Source organism: Muntiacus reevesi, chromosome 10 (genome assembly GCF_963930625.1).
Source record: "Muntiacus reevesi chromosome 10, mMunRee1.1, whole genome shotgun sequence".
Taxonomy (NCBI): domain Eukaryota; kingdom Metazoa; phylum Chordata; class Mammalia; order Artiodactyla; family Cervidae; genus Muntiacus; species Muntiacus reevesi.
The window spans coordinates 32702707-32724909 of NC_089258.1; the positions used below are offsets into that span (position 1 = coordinate 32702707).

Genomic DNA, 22203 nt, shown 5'->3' on the forward strand with positions numbered 1-22203 from the left:
ATATGTGTGTTTGTGGTATTTATGTGGAACTGTTAACCATTGCTGCTATCACTTATTGTAGTTAAACTGAAAAACTGTGCGAAGAGGCTGTGCCGGTCAACATTTGTATGTGTGACTTGTGAAAATATGTACTTAGCTGTTTAATATTTTGAGCCAGCACTTGGTGGCCTCTACAGAAGGAAATGTTGTAGTTGTCAGGTGAAGCCAACTTCAAAATTTTGCTGCATATTTATAATTCAAGGTCAGCTTTCCTTCTGCACTTCCCCCAACTCTTTAAAAGGGAAACATTTGTAAAAAGAGAAAACAAGAATTCTGAACTTTCCTCCTACCCCCCACCTTAAATCTTTTTCTCCCCTGATACTTGAGAAATTCCATAGAATGACAAGGTAGCAGCATAATTTCCCTTGATCTAGGTATTTTAGGTTGAAGAATATAATAACAGAAAAAAAAAACTGTGGTGGCACATAACATTATCTTTGTTGGTTATCATGCCATATTGTTTGAATTTAATCAGAGTATTTAGTATTTTCATTTTGTTTATGAGGGACCATGAAAAGCCTGGCTTCCCAGGTGGCTAGGTGGTAAAGAATCCACTTGCACATGCAGAAGACACAGGTGTCATCCCTGGGGTGGGAATATCTGGAGAAGGAAATGGCAACCCACTCCAGTAGGCTTGCCTGGGAAATCCCATGGACAGAGGAGCCTGGCAGACTACAGTCCGAGGGGTCACAAGTCAGACATGACTTAGCAACTAAACAACAACGTGAAGACCCCAGAGTTCCGAAGCACTATCTTTTATATCCAGCATCTGCATAGACCTAACATACCTGGCTGCCTTAGAACCGTCAGAATTCTTTCATGCCCACCTGGCTTTAGTTTGCCTCCTGATATTTGTGACTTGCCTCAGCAATTCCCAACTTACTGTGACTTTAGAACATTCAGTGGGTTAATTCTACTTTATTAAAATTTAATGGGGATCAATTGCATACTTACTTAATACATTATTGGGCTTCCCTTGTGGCTCAGCTGATAAAGAATCCGCCTGCAATGCAGGAGACCTGGGTTCAATCCCTGGATTGGGAAAATCTCCTGCAGAAGGGAAAGGCTACCCACTCCGGTATCCTGGCCTGGAGAATTCCATAGACTGTATAGTCCATGGGGTTGCAGAGAGTCGGACACGAGCGAGTGACTTTCACTTAAAATGGAAGGGAAATAGCATAAAATGTTAAGAAAAAAGGCTCTTCTTAAAGAAGCTTTTCACACCAACTTTCCAAAACTCTTCAAGTGCAGGATTTCCTTCTGTCTGTTCAGTGGGTTTATAATTATAATATTCTTATAATAAAGGGACAGTCTTCTGAGTTGCATTGAGGCTTTCTGTGTTACTGTCAGATACATGGTGACAGGCAATGCTGTGTTTGGAAACATTGCTTCTGATATTGCTGATTTAATTCTAAGAATATTAAAATGAATTCATCAAGGCCCCTGCCACTTCTTTGCTTATAGGGAAAGAAAGGTGTATTTTATGTTGAGCCTTTTCTCCAAAATATGCTTTAAACATTTGTCACTCAATGGAGGTGACAAAGAAATAAAGGAAATTCAATTATGTATGTTCTAAAGAAATTATTGCCCTTGTCCAATGGCCTCTGGAGTGACACAAAAATATTTCTTGTTTCCTGCATCTGGAGTTTTCAGGCGAGATCTTGGTTCATAGAATTCTGTTTATATGAACACCAAAGATTCTGGCGTGATATGTCCTGAAACAATGATTAATAGTTTCTTTTAGGTAGCTATGGATACATTTATTGAATCCTGCTCTTGGGTTTATTTGCCCTCTTTGGGTCTTTTGTGCATTTTGTATGTCTGTCCTGAGGCCTTTATGCCTAGGGCAACTTTTTAATCAAATAATACATATATATTTATTAGGTTCCTAATTTATAGAGTTTCTTCTCACCATGACTTTAAACTTTATTTCATTGCTAAAGTTAGACATAGATTTGCCAGATTAGCCTCATAGTTTGGACATTTTTTGTTGTAACCTGATAATGTAGCTTATAACCCCATAGGCCTGGTAGAAATGACTAGAAACATTTTGGATTCAGTAGAATCTCATATAGAAACTCATTTATCTGTTAATGTAAAGAACTTGGTGATTTCATAAAATGAATGTTATATACAGCTTAAGTTCTTCCATCTTATAAGAATGACTTTAAGATTCCTTTTATTCTACCACTTATAAGTTAATTGGGAGTGAAAAGGTAGATTTATCAATTTAGTATAATTTAACACTGAGCATCTGTTTAGAAATGTAATCACCACAGTTAATACTTAGAAAAGGCATATAAAAAATACAGTACTGTTCTTTGAAGATGGATTTATTTCCCCCCTTTTGATGGATTGTCAGTTTGAATATATGTTTTCTAGCCACTTAGCTTTTAATTGATTTACATGAAAAAAGCTTATGTGCGCCTGTTCACTCAAACCATGTTTAAAATTCTCTTTTTAAGCTGCTACAATTATAATTTATGAAAGAAGGAAGAGAAAGGTGAATTGAGGAAGAGGGAAATTTCTGTCAATATTTAAAATGTGCAACTATGATACCCTTGGTTAATTAATCCTCTGCCTTTTGATATTTGTAATAATACAGGAGAATTTTTTTGTTATTAAGAGTATACTATTGATTTCATTTTTATTTTGCTGCTCACTGATCTTTAACACCAAGATGTTTTCATCTTTATCAGTCCAGTTTTTGCTTCATATTTGTCTGTGTACCTGTGCTCCAAATAAAAGTATAGTTTTATGTCCCAGTGGCTTATTCTGTTATGTGATAATGGTTATCTCTAATGTAGTGTGACTTTCTATTGTTTTCAGTATTTGTTGGTACAGCCTAAAACTTATAGAAATAAAAAAATCCAATAAAATCAGTTAATGAACGTCAGTGATGTCTCTATAATGAGAGCGTGCTTTAATCAGTGTTTTATCTGTGTTTGGGTATGACTAGTCTTCATTCATTTAATCAATCGTTTTCTGCAAAGCTGGCTAATTTTTATAGCTACAACAAACAGTTTAAAAGACACGTTAAACCACATTTTAAGAAAACTGTCCTGGTCACCATGCATTAGCCCCAGGTTATAGTCAGCGCATACTGAGCGAAGCTTTCCGGGTCAGTTGTTTTCTAAGCGCTGAGGAGGAGCGTTTCTACCTGCGAGTGCTCAGACTAAGCTCCTAGGTAGGGAAGACCCTTTTGGAAGGCATTTAGAGCTAATTAATCATATGCTTCCTGGAGCCCCAGGCCTAAAAGTCCTGTTCCTGGAACAAAAGTCTCCACAGCAAACTCTTTCTGTTCATCTGTGGAGCTGTGTCAGCCAGTTGTGGGAAGTCATGCCAAGCTAAGTAGATGTCAGGTTCTAGACCTCCTCATTTTTAGGAAAATTTTTCTGTTCAGATACAATTCTCCGTGTACAGTTTGTTGCATTTAGCACGTTTGACGAATGTTCTTCGAATGGAATCGGTTGTTCAAAACGATTATAAGTTTCAGACATCCTTGTTGTGTCACTAAAATTATTTAATAAAATAGTAAACCCCCAGAAACATGTAAATCCATGGCTGATTCATGTCAGGTATGGCAAAAACCACTACAATATTGTAAAGTGATTAGCCTCCAACTAATAAAAAATAAATGGAAAAAAAAAACCCAAAAACCCCAGAAAATACAGTGTTCTCTCTCACAGTTCATTGTTTTGCAAAGTGCAAATAAATTTCCTCCATATCTGTGGATAGTCTCCCAAAGTACTTACTCACAAAAAGCTGAATATTCCAAATAGAAATAATTATTGTTTTTGTATTATAATACTTTATATTGTATTGCAAACAACTTTATAAATGGTTATAACTAAGTGTGTGTTTTTAGAACTCTAGACACAAGGGATTCATCTTTAAATGTGTTTACAAGTTAAACATTTATTTTTTTTTTTTTATTTTTATTTTTTTTAATTATTTTATTAGTTGGAGGCCAATCACTTTACAACATTTCAGTGGGTTTTGACATACATTGACATGAATCAGCCATATAGTTACACGTATTCCCCATCCCGATCCCCCCAAGTTAAACATTTAAAATGTAACAAATTTTATTTTCCTAGGGGGAGAATATTAGAATTTAAGTTGAGGAATATTTACCCTACAAGTCAGAAAATGTTTTCTTTTTAAAAGTTTTAGCCATCTATTTTTAATTGATTAATGATAATCTTTTCTAAGGTTTTAAATTGCTAAAAATAACTAATATGTATAAAATATTTAATGTTGGTACTATATCTAAAAGATTATGTTTTTAAAAAAACATTGAACTTGGTGGCAAATATTTCCAGACTGAGTATTTTTTACTTTATTGAAATTTATAATGATCTAAAAATGCAAAAGCAATAATTGCCTTCCTTTTTTAAGCATTATTTACTCTCCTGGATAAATTTTAGAGTTTTGGTTTCCCAGTGCATTTAGTTATGTTTATACTATACTGTAGCCTATTAAGTGTGCAATAAGCATTATGTCTAAAAGAACAAGTGTGCTTTTCCATAGTGGCTGCACCAGTTTTCATTCCCACCAACAAGGCACAGTTGTTCCTATTTTTCCACATCCTCACCGACACTTATTGTTTCCTGTCTTTTTGACAGATATGAGGTGATGTCTCTTTGTGGTTTTGATTTGCATTTCCCTAGTGATAAGTGATATTGAGCATCTTTTCATGTGCCTCTTGGCCCTCTGTATGTCTTCTTTACATCACGCTTGCTTTCTTGGTTCCTTATTTTGTTTGTAACTTGTCCCAAGTTTTGCAGATGTTAAACTTTTGTTTTTGCTTAACTTTTTCTGGCTAATACCCTTTTATTTACTCTCTTATTTGAAAATACATTCTAATAGTTATTTCTTTCATGTTTTTTGTTTTTAACAGATTTAAATATATTTTTAATGTGAAAAATTAATTCACATTGGTCATCTCTCCCTTTTTTTCTTCTTTGTTCCTTATCCTTCCCAAAGAGGATGAGATCCTAATCATGTTTTTTAATATCTTTCCTCTTTTTCCCTTATTATTGAAATTATGGGGAATTTTAGTTCAAGATTTTGTTCCATCACACCCCATCTCTTTTCACAGTCTTAACAATTGTGTTGAGCTCAGTTGCCACATTACCTAGTGTTAGGAGTAAATTATTTGCTTTTTACTCACTATACCTTGTACCCAATATCTTTCCTTCTCTTTGATTCAGTTTCTCTTTTTTTGATAAAATACCTTTCTTTTTCCTCAAGTGATACTTTAGTTAGGTAATAGAATTCTTAATTTTGGTTGTTTTCCCTCACAACTCTGAGTAGATTTGAGTCAATGTATTTTATTATTTGGTATCACAGCTGAAAAATCTAATTCTTGTCACTATTGTGATGGCTCTCCCCACCGCCACCCCCCCACACCAGAAAGATTACAGAATTTTCTTTTTGTTCTCTCGCTTTGGAAATTTCACCAAGATATGTTTACGTGCGTGTCTTTTCAGTGTGTGTTTGACAGTTCATGAACTTTAACACTCTAAGGATGAAAATCTTTCTTTGATCAATGGGATTTTCATGTCTTGGATTATTTTATCCTATTCTCTAACTTTTTCTATAAATTCTTATAAGATGGATTTTTAGTTTTATTAGCCTGTCTTGTATGCCTCTTAACTTCACTCTCATCAGTTTTTTTATCACTTTGCCTGCCCTTCGGGGAAACTTCCTCCCTAGTAACTGATTTGCCCTTTAGCCATGTTCATTCTAATACTTGGCTCTTCAGAGAATTTTTAAAATGTGCTTTTCCATCATTTAAACTTTCCAGGATCTTTCTTGTTCTTCTCTTTTCCTTTTTTTTTTTTTTTAATTAATTTTTATTTGAGTATAGTTACCTTCCAGTGTTGTGTTCGTCTCTGGTGTACAGGCGACGTGAGGCAACTACACATATCCATGTATCCCCTCCTTTCTGGACTTCCTTCCCCTTTAGGTCACCAGCTTTCAGTAGAGTTCCCTGTGTTATACACTATGTTCTCATTGGTTACTTTGTACTAGTATCAATAATGTATATATGTCAATCCCAGGCTCCCAGTTCTTCCCACCTGCCTGTCCCCCATGGTTCTCTTTTCCTTTTACAATAAAAGCTGTTCTTGTTTTAAGTATGCATTATCCTCTCAAACCTATGTATTGATCTTTAAATTTTTTTTTTTTTCTGGTTTTCTGAATTGTCTATTTTCAGGCAGAGGAGAGGGAACATGAAATTAGTTGCTCTGCTTGTATAACTTGGTAACTTCCATGCTTTTAAGTTTTACCCAGTTGCCAGGTAATGCTTGTTTGTAGGCCCACATGTTAAGATGAAGGTCTGGATTTCACATTATTGATAGCTTATAGGGATTTCCTTAGACCATGTTCAAGGGTCCTGTTTGAACCTGGGCAGAGCTCACGTTTGAGGGTAATAGTTGAGCACAGGGTTCTGTGGGTGGACTTCACCCAGCTGTGATGCTGGACAGAGACGTGTCCGTGAAGAAGCTTCCCTGCACAGTATAAAGGAGAAGGTAGGCTGGGACTCCAGGAACCCTGTCCAGTGTAGACACGGCAGAGGTGCTGCCTGAGAGATGGAGCACATTTGGGGGTTTCTTACTTTTTATGGCTGCTTTCCTGTTTTCCCCTCTCTATCCAGTGGGGCTGCCCGGAGTTACCTTAGGCAGTGCCGCCTTTTCTCTCTGACCTCGGGGGTAGTAGCCTTCCACTGCAGATCCACTCACTTTACACACTGTGCCGTAAATGATGTAGGTGGAAGCTGTGTGTAGAAAGTAGGATAATCATTCAGATCTGGCCGTCCTGAGGCTCTCCTCCCACGGACCCTCCTAACTGAGCTCAGCGTTTGCCTGTTCTCTAGGGGGAGATCACTCAAAACCTTCTTTAGTAGTCCCTTCTTTTCCCTGTATTCAGCTGTAAGTTCTTGCTTTTGTTTGTTTCTCCCTGAGGATGCTCTCCTAAAAATGTCCTCAGCACCATAACACTACAATTTCTACTCAGAATTTTTAAAAAGCAGTTAGAGACATAATTTAATCCTTAAATACAGTCATGAAGGAACCGTGTATGTCGTTTCATTTTTACAAGTTTCTTTTCCCATTATGTAAGTATACAAGCCTTCTTTCCCTGTTTCTTTAATGTACTACGACTTGGTTTCCATTTTCAGTGTACAGTCTCTGTTTCTGTGATAGAAAATTAAATTATTTAAGCCCCTATAATTGTTTAATGTAATAATTAAACTTAGGCATCCTGTCTTGCAATGTGACTCTTTTCTACTCCTAAGCATCTTAAAGTTATGGGGACTAGGCTGTGTTGCAAATAAGTCATTTTTTTACTGTTGTTCAGAAAAGCAGTAGTGACTATAGTGGTTATTTAAATCAGACTTATGGAGGTTAATCTGAGTAAATTTGGGAGGCAAGGATGTTTTTCAGAAGCACAGGTAGCTAGTACCTAAATTGTGTTCCTTACTAAGCGCTGTATCCCTGTAGTACCCGGTTCCTTTGCTGTAGAGCAGAGTGGACTCAGCAGGACCCAGGAGCAAACCAGGCGTTGGCTCTAATATTTTCCAACTCCGCGACTTGGGACAGCACCGTGCCTGGTACAGAGAGAGTACCTCAGCAGATATTGGGTGAATGATGTTTGAAGTTACCAAGTGTATGAGGTTCGGATTCCTTACCTGTAAAATAGGTACACCAGTAGGATTGCTTAGAGACGCAGATAATTTATATGACCCTTAGCATATAGTGAACATTTAATTAGTGCTGGACATAATAGTAAATTTTATACTAGAATCCTTTCATTATCAAACAGGTCCCAGAAATAATACTAGCTATGTGTCGGTTTAGGAAGGTGGTGAGAGGAATATGCCTACATGTCTCAGTTGCTTTGGAAAGCATTTTCAGCGTTGTTTCTGTCTTACTTTAAGCATTTATTAAAGCAGATTGTGTGTTCAACAGTTCAAAGCCAACTTAAAGGATGAAGACACAGTCTTAAGGATCATCTAAACCAACTGAAGAGATCTTCAGGGCACAGTTAGATTATTAGTTCTAAGGAATAAGAAAGCAAATGTGGGGCTCATACTGAAAGTGGGAATAAGGGAGTTGGGTTGTATGGGGAAAGAGTTTGCAATTGGAATTGAAAAAACACGCTATTTGATTGGCACAAAGACCTGAGTGAGATTTCTCGGGGTGTGAGGGGAGGGTGTGATGTGGTGTCCCGGGCAGGGGTGGATGCTGGAAAACACAGGAGGCTGGTGGTTTGGGTTCCTTACTGGGAGCAGAGACAGGTGAGGTGAGGCAGATACAGCACTTTGCAGATCACCTCGGTAATGTGTTAGCTTTTGGTTTTGCTATTTCTCAGCCTTTTGAGTCCGGTTTGAATTCAGAAACATTCCAAAAGTGGGTCAGAATCATTGGTTAGAGTACAAGTTGGCATTCTTTTTACTTTGTGGTGGTTTTTACCTTGACTTTTATTTCTTTCAAAAGACAATAATTTGAACAGTTTAAGCCCAGCTTTAGTAGATCACAGAGTATTGAAGAAAGGCCAGCAATGGTTATAAATTTAGGTATCTCTGGCAACCAGTGGACCCATTGAAAAAGAGAAGTCTTCATCTAAAATCATTTAGCAGTTATAAATTACAATCTGTTCATTCTCAGATGTGAGCCTCTGGTGTACCCCTTCTCTTTCCCTAATATTCTGTTTGACCTTCCATTCAGATTCTAAGCTAGCAGCTGGGTTGTGGAATCAGGGTTGAAATCTCTCTCTTTATCAGTTTGTGAAAAGAAATAAATATGCTAATACCATTTAATTTGAAGCTGCCCAGAATGACACATAACACTTTTGAGGCTATTTATTACAGAAAAGGAGTTCTTCATGTGCTTAAGGTAAAGAGAAAGAATGTATAGCTTGTTTTCCCTTTTCTTCCCCTTCTTTCTAGTTGAAATGCTATTTTTTTCAGTGAAAATTTTTGAATCATTCTTTGTTTCTCCTCATTCATTTTTCCACAGCTGTTACTGAAATGCCTGCATTAGTGCATCAGTTAGTATATATGGCAAATTTGGGGGGATTAAATCCAAGGATACTGCATGATTTAAAGCTGGAAATATTGTTCCATACTATATTCTAATATAGATATACTTGATAGAAATTTTCTTTTCTTAAAGGGTTGTCTCTTAGAAGTTTTCTGTTATTTAACATGATCCAAAGATTTAATTCTCCAAAGATCGGAATGGCAAATTATTTTAATGCCTTTTATTGTTTTTCTTTCTAGCCTATTCTACTAAGCTCAACAAATTTCCTGTATTTAATATTAGTGATGACTTGAATGATCTATGTACCAGCGCAGTAAGCCCAAATACGACCAAAGCCACACGGTATGCCCTGAATGTGTGGCGATATTGGTGCATGACCAATGGGCTCAAAGATCACACAGACATCACCAAGGTAAGAAACTCTTGACTTTACTTCTTACAGCCAGCTTTACTGAGCCTGCCTGTGTCAGGCAGGGTGCTAAGCATTGTGGGGAACATGGAACAGGTGCTTTCTGGGGAAACTTTGAAAAGACCCTAAAATAGAAAAATATCCACAGTACAAAGCAGAATTTAAATGCCAAAAAATCCGGATGGGTAAATTAATTTCACTTTGTTGAGACTGATAAAGGAATTTATACTTAAACTTAATTTTGTATTTGAGAGAGAGGTAGAGTTTCAAGAGAATTGGATAAAGACATGAGTCTTCTAGCTGAATCATGTAAGAAAGAGTAAAATTCAAAGGGACATATTCACCTGCCTGCAGCGGAGGCTTCGCGTATGGGAACAATGAACTATAAAGCTAGATTCTGATAACCCTTAAATGCCAAGCCAAAATCTTGTGAATATTGGCCACTAAAGTTTTTTTCTGTGTTTCTTTATAAGGAGAGATTTTATTTGAAAGATGATTGCAGGAGCAGCAGGGAAGGGACTGTCATCATAGGGAGAACACTGACCGTAGGATCTGCAAATTTAGGGTCAGGTGACACCCAAGGGTCACTTTGTTTCCCATCTCTCAGAGATCACTGCCCTATGTATGTTATATAGTCACTTGCATATCAGTTATACCATCTGATTTGGATATGTTGAATGTAAATAAATAATAGATACATCTACCAGATGGATATGTCAAATAAACATTTGGGAACATGAAATTTAAAACATGGGGGAAATATTAAAGCTGGAAGTCTGAATTCAGAGGTGTTGCAAATAGAAGTCAAAGTTGAAGCCCAAAGGCAAGTGATACCTCTAGGTTTGGGTGATGTGTTTAGGGTACCAACAAGAGATGAAATAGGAAACCCAAGAAATAGGAAACCTACATCTGGAAGCATGGTGCCCTAGATACTGTGAGGTACCTTTGCAAAAAGAAGCAGAGTCTTCTAAAGGCTGAAAGTGAAGCGGTGTGAACAGTAAGCACAGAAGAAAATGAGGCTGTCCCCTCAGGGCTTATGTTAATAGCATCCATTGAGGAAGGGAGGTGACAAGGAGCGAAACTGAAGAGCCATTTACTGAGAAGACCCTGAAAGGGTCTAAAGAAGTTCTAAGTCAATAGCATACCCTGGCTCCTTGCAGAGTCATATGCTAATAATCGTTGAAGGGAAAGATCCAACATATAGGTGCAAATTTTTCACAGGTTAATAAAGATGAACTAAATATGTGCTCATAAAAAAAAAAAAAATCACAAGCCACTTAAGGAAATAAACCACCATGAATGAGAATGATTAGAAACAGAAAAGAACAGATTTAGACAGCAGGAACTTCAGATAGTAGATTATAGGCTAAGTGTGTATGTGCTGTTTGTCGGAGGAATGAAAAGAATTATAAAAATGAACAAGCAACACCACACTAACCAAAACGATCCAGCAGATTGTTTCCACTTGTGATCAGAAGGGAATAGAAGGGTCCAGAATCAACCTCCTATAACAACCGGAAAACTGAGCAAAATGTCTGAAGGAAGTCTTCTGACAGAACAGACAACGCAGACTTGATCCCTGAGATGAGTGCCACCACCTCCCAGGCTTTCTGCCTGGAGACAGTTTCTAAACTGCAGGGAAGAGCGGGGAACCCAGACTGAGCCTGGCAATCTTGCTGCGTTGAGGGGAGATAGAAATCAGAACTCAGGGAGGATGGGGACATGAGAACAACTAGAAAGAAATTACGACATTCATTGAAAAGATGGGACAAATCCAGAATTTAATAATGTAAAATCCATGATTTATCTAGCGTCCGATCAGAAGTTGCTATTCATAGGAAGAAGTGGGAACATGTAACCCATACCCAGGAGAAAAAAGAGTTAAATCTTTCACTTCCAACCAATTTGGAGGAGATTTGCATTCCCCTGCCAGAAACAGCCAAAAACCAGACAGATGATATAACTGATATGCAGGTGACTATATAACACACATAGGCAGTGATCTCTGGGAGATGGGAAACGAGGTGACCTTGGCGTGCCCCAGCTTGCTGCCTCGATAAGAGTCCGCAGGGCTGTGGTGCAGGGAGAGGCATGCGGGCAGAGCCCAGCAGACTTGCTGAGTTGAGGAGATAGAGCTGAGTCCAGAGAGACCCAGGTGACTAGAATTGTCATTAACAGAATATTTGGAAGTAGAGAGTTACCCAGAAAGAGAATCTGAGAGAACTGAACATATTCCATCTCAAATATTCAGCTGGATACTGATCAACATCTACATGTGAGGAAACTACCCAAGGAGGGCAAAACAAAACACCTGGAAGCATGAAAGGTGTTAGTACCTGGAGCTAGCACCGAACTGGAAATAGGGCCTCTCCCCCTCAATCAGACTGGAAAAACCTCAGGATTCATGGGGTAGAATATTCAGAAAGGTCTTGCATCACATGCGGAGAATAATTGGCCATGGATTGAGCTTTGCTCTGATCCCACCCAGCAAATCTTAAAAGCAAGACCCAGCTACATGAAAAGGTAGGATATCACTAATCATCAGGGAAATGCAACTCAAAACCACAATGAGCTATCACCTCACATCTGTTATGATGGCTATTATCAAAATATGAACTACCATACAATCCTTTTATCTAAAGGAAGTGAAAACATTAGCTCAAAAGGATATATACACCTCTCTGTTCATTGAAGCATAGTTTACAATAACCAAGACATAGAAGCAGCCTAAGTGTCCATAGATGGATGAAGAATATATGGTGTATATACCCAGTGGAATATTACTCAGCCATAAAAGCGAAGAAAATCTTGCCATTTGCAACAACATGCTTGAACCTCGAGGGCATTATATACTAAGTGAAGTAACTCAGATAGAGAAAGACAAATACCATATGATCTCACTTTTATGGGGATTCTAGAAGCAAAAACCTCAGAGTACAGAGAACAGATTGTTGGTTGCTAGACATTGGGAATGAGGGGTGTTGAAATGGGTGAAGGTGGTCAAAATGCCTGGGGATGTAATGTTACAGCTTGTTGATTGTTATAGCTTGTTGTATTGTGTATTTGAAAATTGCTAAGAGAGTAAATCTTAAAAGTTCTCATTACAAGGAAAAAAATTAAACTATATGTGGTGATTGCTGTTGACTAGATTTATTGTGATCATTTTGCAATATATATAAATTTCAAAATATTATGTTATATACCTAAAACTGATAGTGTTATATGGAAATTACATCTTAATTTCTTAATGAAGAAAAAGCAAGACCCAAAAGGATCCAACAGTTTCTAAGTAATTTAACTATGTTCTAGAGCAAACCATAACGACATTTATAGGATTATAAGCATATCCAGACCCCAAGAAAGAAAATTCAGAATGTCTGGCAAGTAAGCAAAAATTTGCAGACTTGCCAAGAGAGAAGAAAATATATCACTTAATGAATCAATCAAAACCAACCCAGAACTGATACAGATTTTAGAATTAGCAGATAAGGACATTAAGTGGTTATTATGATGAAGATAAGCACATGAAAAGATGCTCAGCTTCATTAGACCTCAGGGAAATGCACGTCTAAGCCACATGAGAGTCTACTTCACATTCAGTAGGAAGACTAGAATGAAAAAGAGAAAACAAGTGTTGAAATTGGAACCTTCATATGCTCTTACACAGTCCTGGTGGGAATGTGAAATGATGCAGCTGCTTTGGAAAGTCTGGCAGTTCACTAAGAGTTAAACATAGAGTTACTGTGTCACACAGAAATTCCATTCATGGGCATAAACTCAAGAAAATTTAGAACATACATCTATGCAAAAACCTGTACACAAGTGTTTGTTGTAGCATTATTCACAATAGTCAAAATATAATCCAGACATCCAAATGTCCATCAGCAGATAAATGGATAAACAAAACGTGACCTATCTATACAATGGAATATTATCTGTCAACAAAAAGAAATGAAGAACCGATACATGCTTATAGCATGACTGAACCATGAACATGTGAAATGTCAGACACAAAAGAACAAATATGTCTTATTCCGTTTATGCAAGGTAGGTAGAACAGTCAAGTTTATAGAGACAAAAAGTATAATAGAGATTACTAGGGGCTGGTGGGAGGAGGAAATGTGGAGTTACTGTTTAATGAATACAGTTTCTTTTTTAAAAAATTCTGGAAATAAGTAGTGATGATGGTTGCACAACATTGCGAATGTACTTTTAATGCCACTGGATGGTACACTTGTAAATTATTAAGATGGTAAATTGTATGTATATCTTACTGTAATAACCTAGCAAATAAATCAATTTAAATGTAACAATTCACCTTCATTCATAAAAATTTAAAAACTCATCTGTTCTCATAGGCCCTCTTCACCATTTCTTCAGCCCTTAACCTTAACCTTTTCTAGTCCAGAGGATCTTGTCTTCCAGACTTTGTGAAGTCACTATGAAGACAGTTATCTGTTATTGGGAAACTTTACACTTCCTTGCAGGAATCCATGGAAAGAGCCCCATTTCCCCACAGCCTCCACAGCTTAGGTAACATATACATCCCCGGTGGTGAAAATGTCTCACTTGTCCAGTTGGATGTGCCTTATCATCACTTCTAGGTAGTTTCTCCTGTGTTATCTAGAGGAATGTGGATGAAGAAGAAAATATATTTCAATCCTCTGTCTCACATGGGCCACTTAAATATTTTTAATGAGAAATTCTTAAGAAAGGCCAGTCTCTTAGAGAATTAGCAGTATTTAGTTGAAAGGAATTGTGGCATCAAGGTCTACAGTCTTTAATCTCACTTTTTTGGTCCCAGTGCAAGGTATTTTTAGTCTAGTTGTGTCTCTAAAGATAGATATAGCTAGCAGCAGACAAGATAGTTACAGCTGTTGATCATGGTATGGCAGCTGGCTTCCCTGGTGGCACAGACGGTGTAGAATCCACCTGCAATGCGGGAGACCTGGCTTTGATCCGTGGTTCAGGAAGATCCCCTGGAGAAGGAAATTTCTCCCCATTCCAGTTTTCTTGCCTGGGAAATCCCATGGACAGAGGAGCCTGGCGGGCTTACAGTCCATAAGGTCACAAAGAGTCAGACATGACTGAGCAGCTAACACTTCACTTCAGACCTCAAATTTAGTTTCTTTTTTTTTTAAGGAGGAAAGCAAGAAATCAGATCAGACTTCAAAATGTCATCTCAATAAGCAGAATGTACCCTGCCAGTCTCACTCTTTCATTACCCTGTGGTCTATTACAAGTGTTCCACATAGTGTTTTTTCTTCATAAATGTAATCTAATCCTCACTAGTACGTCTTTCTCAAAGTTGCTGTCTCATTGATTTATATATTCCTTAGGCTTACTGAGAAAATAGAGCCTCTTGAAGTTTGTATCTGTCTTTCTCAATAAATGGAAATTTGGTAACTACAAAAGTGAAATCATTTCTGTTGTCAGCAATGGTTACTTGAAGGTTTGTTTTGTTTTCCTATTAGAGTATGTATAGTTCACGAGCATTTTCTCCACTTTCTTCATTCCCTGGTCAAGATTATCAGAAAAGGAAGTTTGAGGCATTGCCCAAAAGTCACTCTTGGTTTTGCATGTCTTATCATTCTTTCAGTTGCCAAGGATTACTGCATATTTCCAAAACTTTGGGGTTTATTGGCAGGTCAGTCTTCTTATACTGTTCTTTCCTATCTGGAGTCGCCTGCCCCATGACCAAGCTCTTACTTCTCTTTGGTCATTTTCACATCAGCGAAGCCAGGTTTGCGATTCATAGTGAATTTAATGTAGTATATCTGTTCAGAGTGGCTCATGGAGGGAAATAGTTTTTGGCAGTGTCTTCATAACACATTAAAGACCTGGAGGAATGGCCATCAACCAAAACTCAATCTGAGAAAACTAAGGAGGCAGCCAGAATGGGCCAGAATGAACAGTTGCTTGTGTGCAGAGAATATAAATTTTGTGACTTCACATTTCTCCAGGAATTGCTTTTGCTGTAATTTTTCTTTGAAACTTGTGGTATAAATCAAGAGAAACGATCTGCACCCTAAGTCAGCTTGGTTCTCCTGACTCTGCTTTAACCCATTTTGTCAGTTCATGGGGTATCAATGATACATTTCAGACCTGCTAGTAGGGATCTTCAACATAAAGAACCAGTCCTGTGTGAGATGTCATTCTTGCCTTCAGGAAGCTTTCAGTCCACTTTGAGAGACAGACCTATAAATAGGTAAAAGCCTGTGCAATGTGGAGAGGGCTGTAATAAAATTTAAATTTAAGAGTTGTGGGGGGGCTTCCCTCATGGCTCAGGGGTAAAGAATCTGCCTGCCAATGCAGGAGACATGGGCTGAATCCCTGATCCTGGAAGATCCCACATGCTGCAGAGCAACTAAGCCCTTGTGCCACAACTCCTGAGACTGTGCTCTGGAGACTGGGAACCACGACGAATGAGCCCCCATGTCTGCAGTCACCAAAGCCAGCACAGCCTAGAGCCAGCTCTCCGTGACAAGAGAAGCCACTGCAATGAGAAGCCCACACTGGCAACTAGAGAGTAGCCCCCGCTTTCTCTTAACTAGAGAAAAGCCAGAGCAGGAATGAAGCCCCTGCACAACCAAGAATAAATAAATAAATACAATTACTTTTTCTAAGAAGATTTGTGGGATCCCAGTTGAGAGAGTAACTTGCTTAGGGAAGCTGGAGTAGTCTTCTATATAAAGAGCAGAATTTGAGCTCGATCTGAAATAAGGAATAGAGGTTTTCCAGATAGAGAAGATTAGAGGGGAAAAAGCTTTCTAGGTAGAGGAAGTAGCATGTGCAGACTTGGAAGCATGAAAGAGCCTTGTGGTTTATAGGACTGGCACAGAGTTCAGTGAGGCTGGAAAACAGAGTATAAAGAAAACTGTCTCACAAAAAATAGCTGTCCTTTTCATCATAGGGGACTGCAGTGCAAAAGTAGGAAGTCAGAGATACCTGGAGTAACAGGCAAGTTTAGCCTTGGAGTACAAAATGAAGTAGAGCAAAGGCTAACAGAATTTGGCCAAGAGAACCCACTGGCCATAGCAAACACCCTTTTCCAACAACACAAGAGATGACTCTACACATGGACATCACCAGATGGTCAATACCAAAGTCAGATTGATTATATTCTTTGCAACTGAAGATGGAGAAGCTCTATAGCAAAACAAGCTCTACAGCAAAAACAAGACCAGGAGCTGACTGGATCAGATCAAGAACTCCTTATTGCAAAGTTCAGACTTAAATTGAAGAAAGTTGGGAAAACCAGTAGACCGTTCAGGTAAGACCTAAATCAAATCCCTTACGCTTATACAATGGAAGTGACAAATAGATTCAAGGGATTAGATCTGATAGACAGAGTCTCGGAAGAACTGTGGACAGAGGTTTGTAACACTGTATGGGAGGCGGTTATCACAACCATCCCCACGCAAAGGAAATGCAAAATGGTAAGATGGTTGTCTGAGAAGACCTTACAAATAGCTGAGAAAAGAAGAGAAGCAAAAGGCAAAGAAGAAAAGGAAAAAAAAATATATCTATCTGAATGCATAGTTCCAAAAAATAGCAAGGAGAGAAAAGAAAGGAGGAGCAAGAATAGCAAGGAGGTCATCAGTTATCAGTGCAAGGAAATAGAGGAAAATAATAGAATGGGAAAGACAAGAAATCTCTTCAAGAAAATTAGAGATACCAAGGGAACATTTCATGCAAAGATGGGCACAATAAGGAACAGAAATTGTATGGACCTAACAGAAGCAGAAGATATGGCAAGAATACACAGAGTCAGTTGGCACAAATACAGAGTCAGTTCATTCAGTTGCTCAGTTGTGTCTGACTCTTTGTGACCTCATCAGGAGAACTGTACAAAAAAGATCTTAATGACTCAGATAACCATGATGGTGTGATCACTCACCTAGAGCCAGACATCCTAGAGTGTGCAGTGAAGTGGGCCTTAGGAAGCATCACTATAAACAAAGCTAGTGGAGGTGATGGAATTTCAGCTGAGTTATTTCAAATCCTAAAAGATGATGCTGTTAAAGTGCTGCACTCAATATGCCAGCAAATTTGGAAAACTTAGCAGTGGCCACAGGACTGGAAAAGGTCCGTTTTCATTCCAATCCCAAAGAAAGGCGATGCCAAAAAATGTCCAAACTACTGCATAGTAGCACTCATCTCACACGCTAGCAAAGTAGTGTTCAAAATTCTCCAAGCTGGGCTTCAGTGGTATGTGAACCAAGAACTTCCAGATGTTCACGCTGAATTTAGACAAGGCAGAGATCAAAGTGCCAACATCCGTTGAATCATTGAGAGAGCAAGAGAGTTCCAGAAAAAGTCTACTTGTGCTTTGTTGACTATGCCAAAGCCTTTGAATGTGTAGATCACAGCAAACTGTGGAAAATTCTTTAAGAGATGGGAATACCAGACCACCTGACCTGCCTCCTGAGAAACCTGTATGCAGGTCAGGAAGCAACAGTTAGAATCAGACATGGAACAATGAACTGGTTCAGAATTGGGAAAGGAGTACGTCAAGGCTGTATATTGTCACTCTGCTTATTTAACTGATATGCAGAGTACATCATGAGAAATGCCGGGCTGGATGAAGGACAAGCTGGAATCAAGATTGCCGGGAGAAGTATCAATAACCTCAGATATGCAGATGACACCACCCTTATGGCAAAAAGCGAAAAAACTAAAGAGCGTCTTGATGAAAGTGAAAGAGGAGAGTGAAGAAGCTGGCTTAAAACCCAACATTCGAAAAACAAAGATCATGGCATCCGGTCCCATCACTTCATGGCAAATAGATGGGGAAGCAGTGACAAACTTTATTTTTTGGGCTCCAAAATCACTGCAGATGGTGACTGCAGCCATGAAATTAAAAGATGCTTGCTCCTTGGAAGAAAAGTTAATGACCAACCTAGACAGCATATTAAAAAGCAGAGACATACCTTGCTGACAAAGACCCATCTAGTCAAAGCTATGTTTTTTCCAGTAGTCATGTATGGATGTAGGGTTGGGCTATAAAGAAAACTGAGCACTGAAGAATTGATGCTTTTGAGCTGTGGTGTTGGAGAAGACTCTCAAGAGTCCCTTGGACTGCAAGGAAATCAAACCAGTCAATCCTAAAGGAAATCAACCCTGAATATTCATTGCAAGAATTGATGCTGATGCTGAAGCTCTACTACTTTGGCCACCTGATGCTAAGAGCTGATTCATGGGAAAAGACCCTGGTGCTGGGAAAGATTGAAGGCAGAAGGAGAAGGGGAGAACAGAGGATGAGATGGTTGGATGGCATCACTGGCTCAATGGACATGAGTTTGAGCAAGCTCCAGGAGTTGGTGATGGACAGGGAAGCCTGGCGTGCTGCAGTCCCTGGGGTCGCAAAGAGTCAGACACAACTGATCAACTGATCTAACTGAACTGATAGGAACCGGATGGAGAGAGGTCGTGGTGTCTGTCTTTGCAAGCAGTCTACTATTGTATGGAAGCAGATTGTGAAGACTTGCCTATAAGGGAAAGATTTGGAATTTATCCTAAGGGCAACAGGAAACTGTCAGAAATTACTTGTTTTATTTTTAGACACTAAGGTAATACGATTTTCTGCTCAAAACCTCTTCTTTAAGAATCCTCAGCTCTCCTACAATCCCCATGGTTACCACAGAAGCCATTATGTTAGTACAGTGGACCAACCACCTTTTCGTCAGTTGTTTGGATTAAGAGTGAGCCAATCAAAATCCCCCCTTCGTATTTTTTGTTCTACTGAAAGTAAGAGTTGGCCTTTTGCCAATATTTGAAGCTGTAAGATGTAAACCTTGTGGAGTGCTAGGTGGCTACATAAAGAAAGCTGCTTTGTACAGAGATGCAGAAACTTAAGAGATTGAATCCTGAGAGCCTTGAAATCCACCAATTCTGATAGCCCTCTTGGCCTAGGCTTGTTCAGATCTGGTTTCTCTCTCTTGTAACCACATGAATCCCAACTAATACAAAGAGAGGTTAACACCTCCAAGTAGGAAGTTTCAAATGACGACACAAAAATCTGAAACCAGCTGAGTTTGGGTGTCATGGTAGTTGGGAAGTTATATTAGCTGTTACTGGTACGTAAGAAAGCTGCTGCTTTTTGTATTTTATGTGCAGCTGCTCTCTTCTTTCTGATGGCTCTTTGACTGAATCTCTTGGAGTTTCCTAGACCAACATTTAGATTATCAGAAAACAGTTATATTTTGTCTTTTTCCTTTCCTGTATGCATATATACATATGTGTGTGTGTGTAATTTCTTTTTTGTCTCTTACTTGGTCAGAATCTTTAGAGCATGTTATGTAATAACAGTGATATTCATCATTCTCATCCTGTTCCTGACTTCATAAAAAAAGATTTTAATGTTTTCATCTTGGGTATAGTTTTTATAGTTCATGTCTATAAAATAGTCTTCATCATACTAAGAGGATATTTTTTCTTCCAGTCTGAGTTTAGTTTGAATTTTTTTCCTTTTAATTTAATCTATGTTTTTGGTTGCACTAGGTCTTCGTTGCTGCACACAGACTTTGTCTAGTTGCGGTGAGCAGGGGCTGCTCGTCGTCGTGGTGCTCAGGCTTCTCATTGCGGTGGCTTCTCTTGTTACGGAGCGCCGGCTCTAGGTGTGCGGGCTCCCGTAGTTGTGACTCTCGGATTCGGTAGTTGGGACTCTCGGCTCTGGAGCCCTGGATCAGTAGTTGTGGCATACCAGCTTATTTGCTCCCAGACATGTGGAATCTTCCTGAACCAGGGGTCGAACCCAGGTCCCCGGCATTGGCAGGCGGACTCTTTTATATACTGTGTCACCAAGGAAGTTCCTAGTTTGAATTTTAAAAAATTTGAAATGGGATAGCACATTCTTTCAAATAATTTTTCAGTAATTATCAAGTTCGTATTACTTTTCCTTAATATATGGAATGAGTTAGTTACATTCTTTATTATGTTTGAATCATCCTTACACTCTGCCGTAATCCCTGCTGGTCTCCATGCCCTTTGCTTTCCTGCAGTCCTGAATTTGATGTGATAACAGCAGCAGCCCTTATTTTGTTGGTACCATATTGACTGCTACTTGTGCATATCAGAGCCGTATCCTTGTTTGCGTGCTTCTAACATGTATGCCTTTTGTTTAACATTTGTGCCGTGCAAAACGGAAATCACCAATATTTTACTCAGTACATTCATACTCATATACTTCGTTTTTTGGTATAATATCTGTCAGAGTTGGATTAGGAAAAAAAAAAATGAAGAACGCTTCTTTTTTTCTGTGCTCCGAAATTGTTTAAATACAAAAGAAAAGCTGAATTGACTCCATAATGCCATCTCTTTATGAGTGACATACATCTTTGGCAATCATTTCACTCAGATCTTTTACCTCTTATTGAACCAACTTTGGTAACTACATCTTGCTAGGGAATTGTTCAGGTTATTTATATTTTCAAATTAATATGAATAAAGTTTATAATATTCTTTGTTTTTGATAGTTATAGTCTTTCTCATTCCTGAAATTATCTATATGTATATTTCCTTTTCTCTTCTTTCTCTTTCTTTCTGATATTTGCTAGGAGTTTGTAATAGTTTCATTTTTTATCTATCCCAATTTATGTCTTTTCCAGTTCATTAATTTGTTTTATTTTTACTGATTTACTCTACTATTTTTGAATTTGATCTACTTTTTCTAGCCTTTTGTGTTGAATAATGTTCGCTTACTTTCAATAAAGTTTCTAACAAAGTCATTTAAGGCTGTGATGTTTTTGGAATATATTTGGTGACATCTCATACATTTTGATATCTAATGTTTTCAGTTTGGTTCATTTTTAATGTATAATTCTGTTTTTATTTTCTCTTTGACCCAAGGGCTCTTAGAAGAATGAAAGTTACCTGTATAGTTTCTACTTTTAAAACATTTTGTATTGAGACTATCTTTTGCCCTAGAATATATATTCAACCTAAATTGGCAATGAGCAAGGTCTGGTTTTATCTTTATGACTCCCTCTTGAAAGTAAAGCTTTCTTTGCAGCCAACCTTCCAGCTCCTCCTACCATACCTAAGGAGCACTCTTTAATTGTCAGTATAATTATTAAGTTTTTCATATCTTTTGAGCAAATATTGATATTGAAACTCCACGGAACATTAAGTCACAGATATTTCCAAACTTATTCAGATAAATTCAGGTAAAAGATCAAGGCAGAATCTTGCTGTACAAATTGGACATGTCAGTCGTCTTTCTGTGTAGACTGTTTCGTACCAGCTGAGCCAAACAGCAGAGATCAAGGAAATTAATGTTCAAATGATTCAGAGTCTGATCAGTTTAATTCAGGCTTGCTTCAGAGAGGATGGTTGAGTTTTATTGAAGGGGCGGGAAGGAAATGATTTGCTAGAAGAGAAGAAAGGGCTTTCCAGAGACAAAGAGTCAGTTACAAAGGCCAGTAATAAAATATATGTGTATATATATTTATGTTGTATGTATATGTGTTCATTACTGTTTACAAACCCTTTCATGTCCACTACTTTATTTAAGCATTACAATAATGCTTTGAGAAGGTACGTTGTCATCTCCTGTCTTGTTGCTTGAAACACTGATGTCTAAAGAGACTAGTGTGGAACCTAGATCTCCCAGCCTGAGGCTCACTGTTTTTTCCATTATTTCATGCTAAGAAGGCAGCCCTCTAGAGGGCTGTCCCCAGCACAGCCCCCAGTGAGGATCAGGAG

The 22203-nt window shown here is 38.3% G+C and overlaps 1 protein-coding gene across 3 annotated transcripts in view; it reads left to right on the forward strand.

The window, feature by feature from the left end:
* The window catches only part of KIAA1958 (KIAA1958 ortholog), a 125284-nt gene that overhangs the window by 95520 nt on the left and 7561 nt on the right, over positions 1-22203 (forward strand). For 2 of the 3 annotated variants that reach the window (XM_065947055.1, XM_065947053.1), the window contains one exon: positions 9329-9501. In XM_065947055.1, the coding sequence (XP_065803127.1) occupies positions 9329-9501 (173 nt within the window). Of the gene's footprint in view, positions 1-9328; positions 9502-20001; positions 21076-22203 lie in introns of those variants that run through there. The other variant, XM_065947054.1, reaches the window with a different exon arrangement.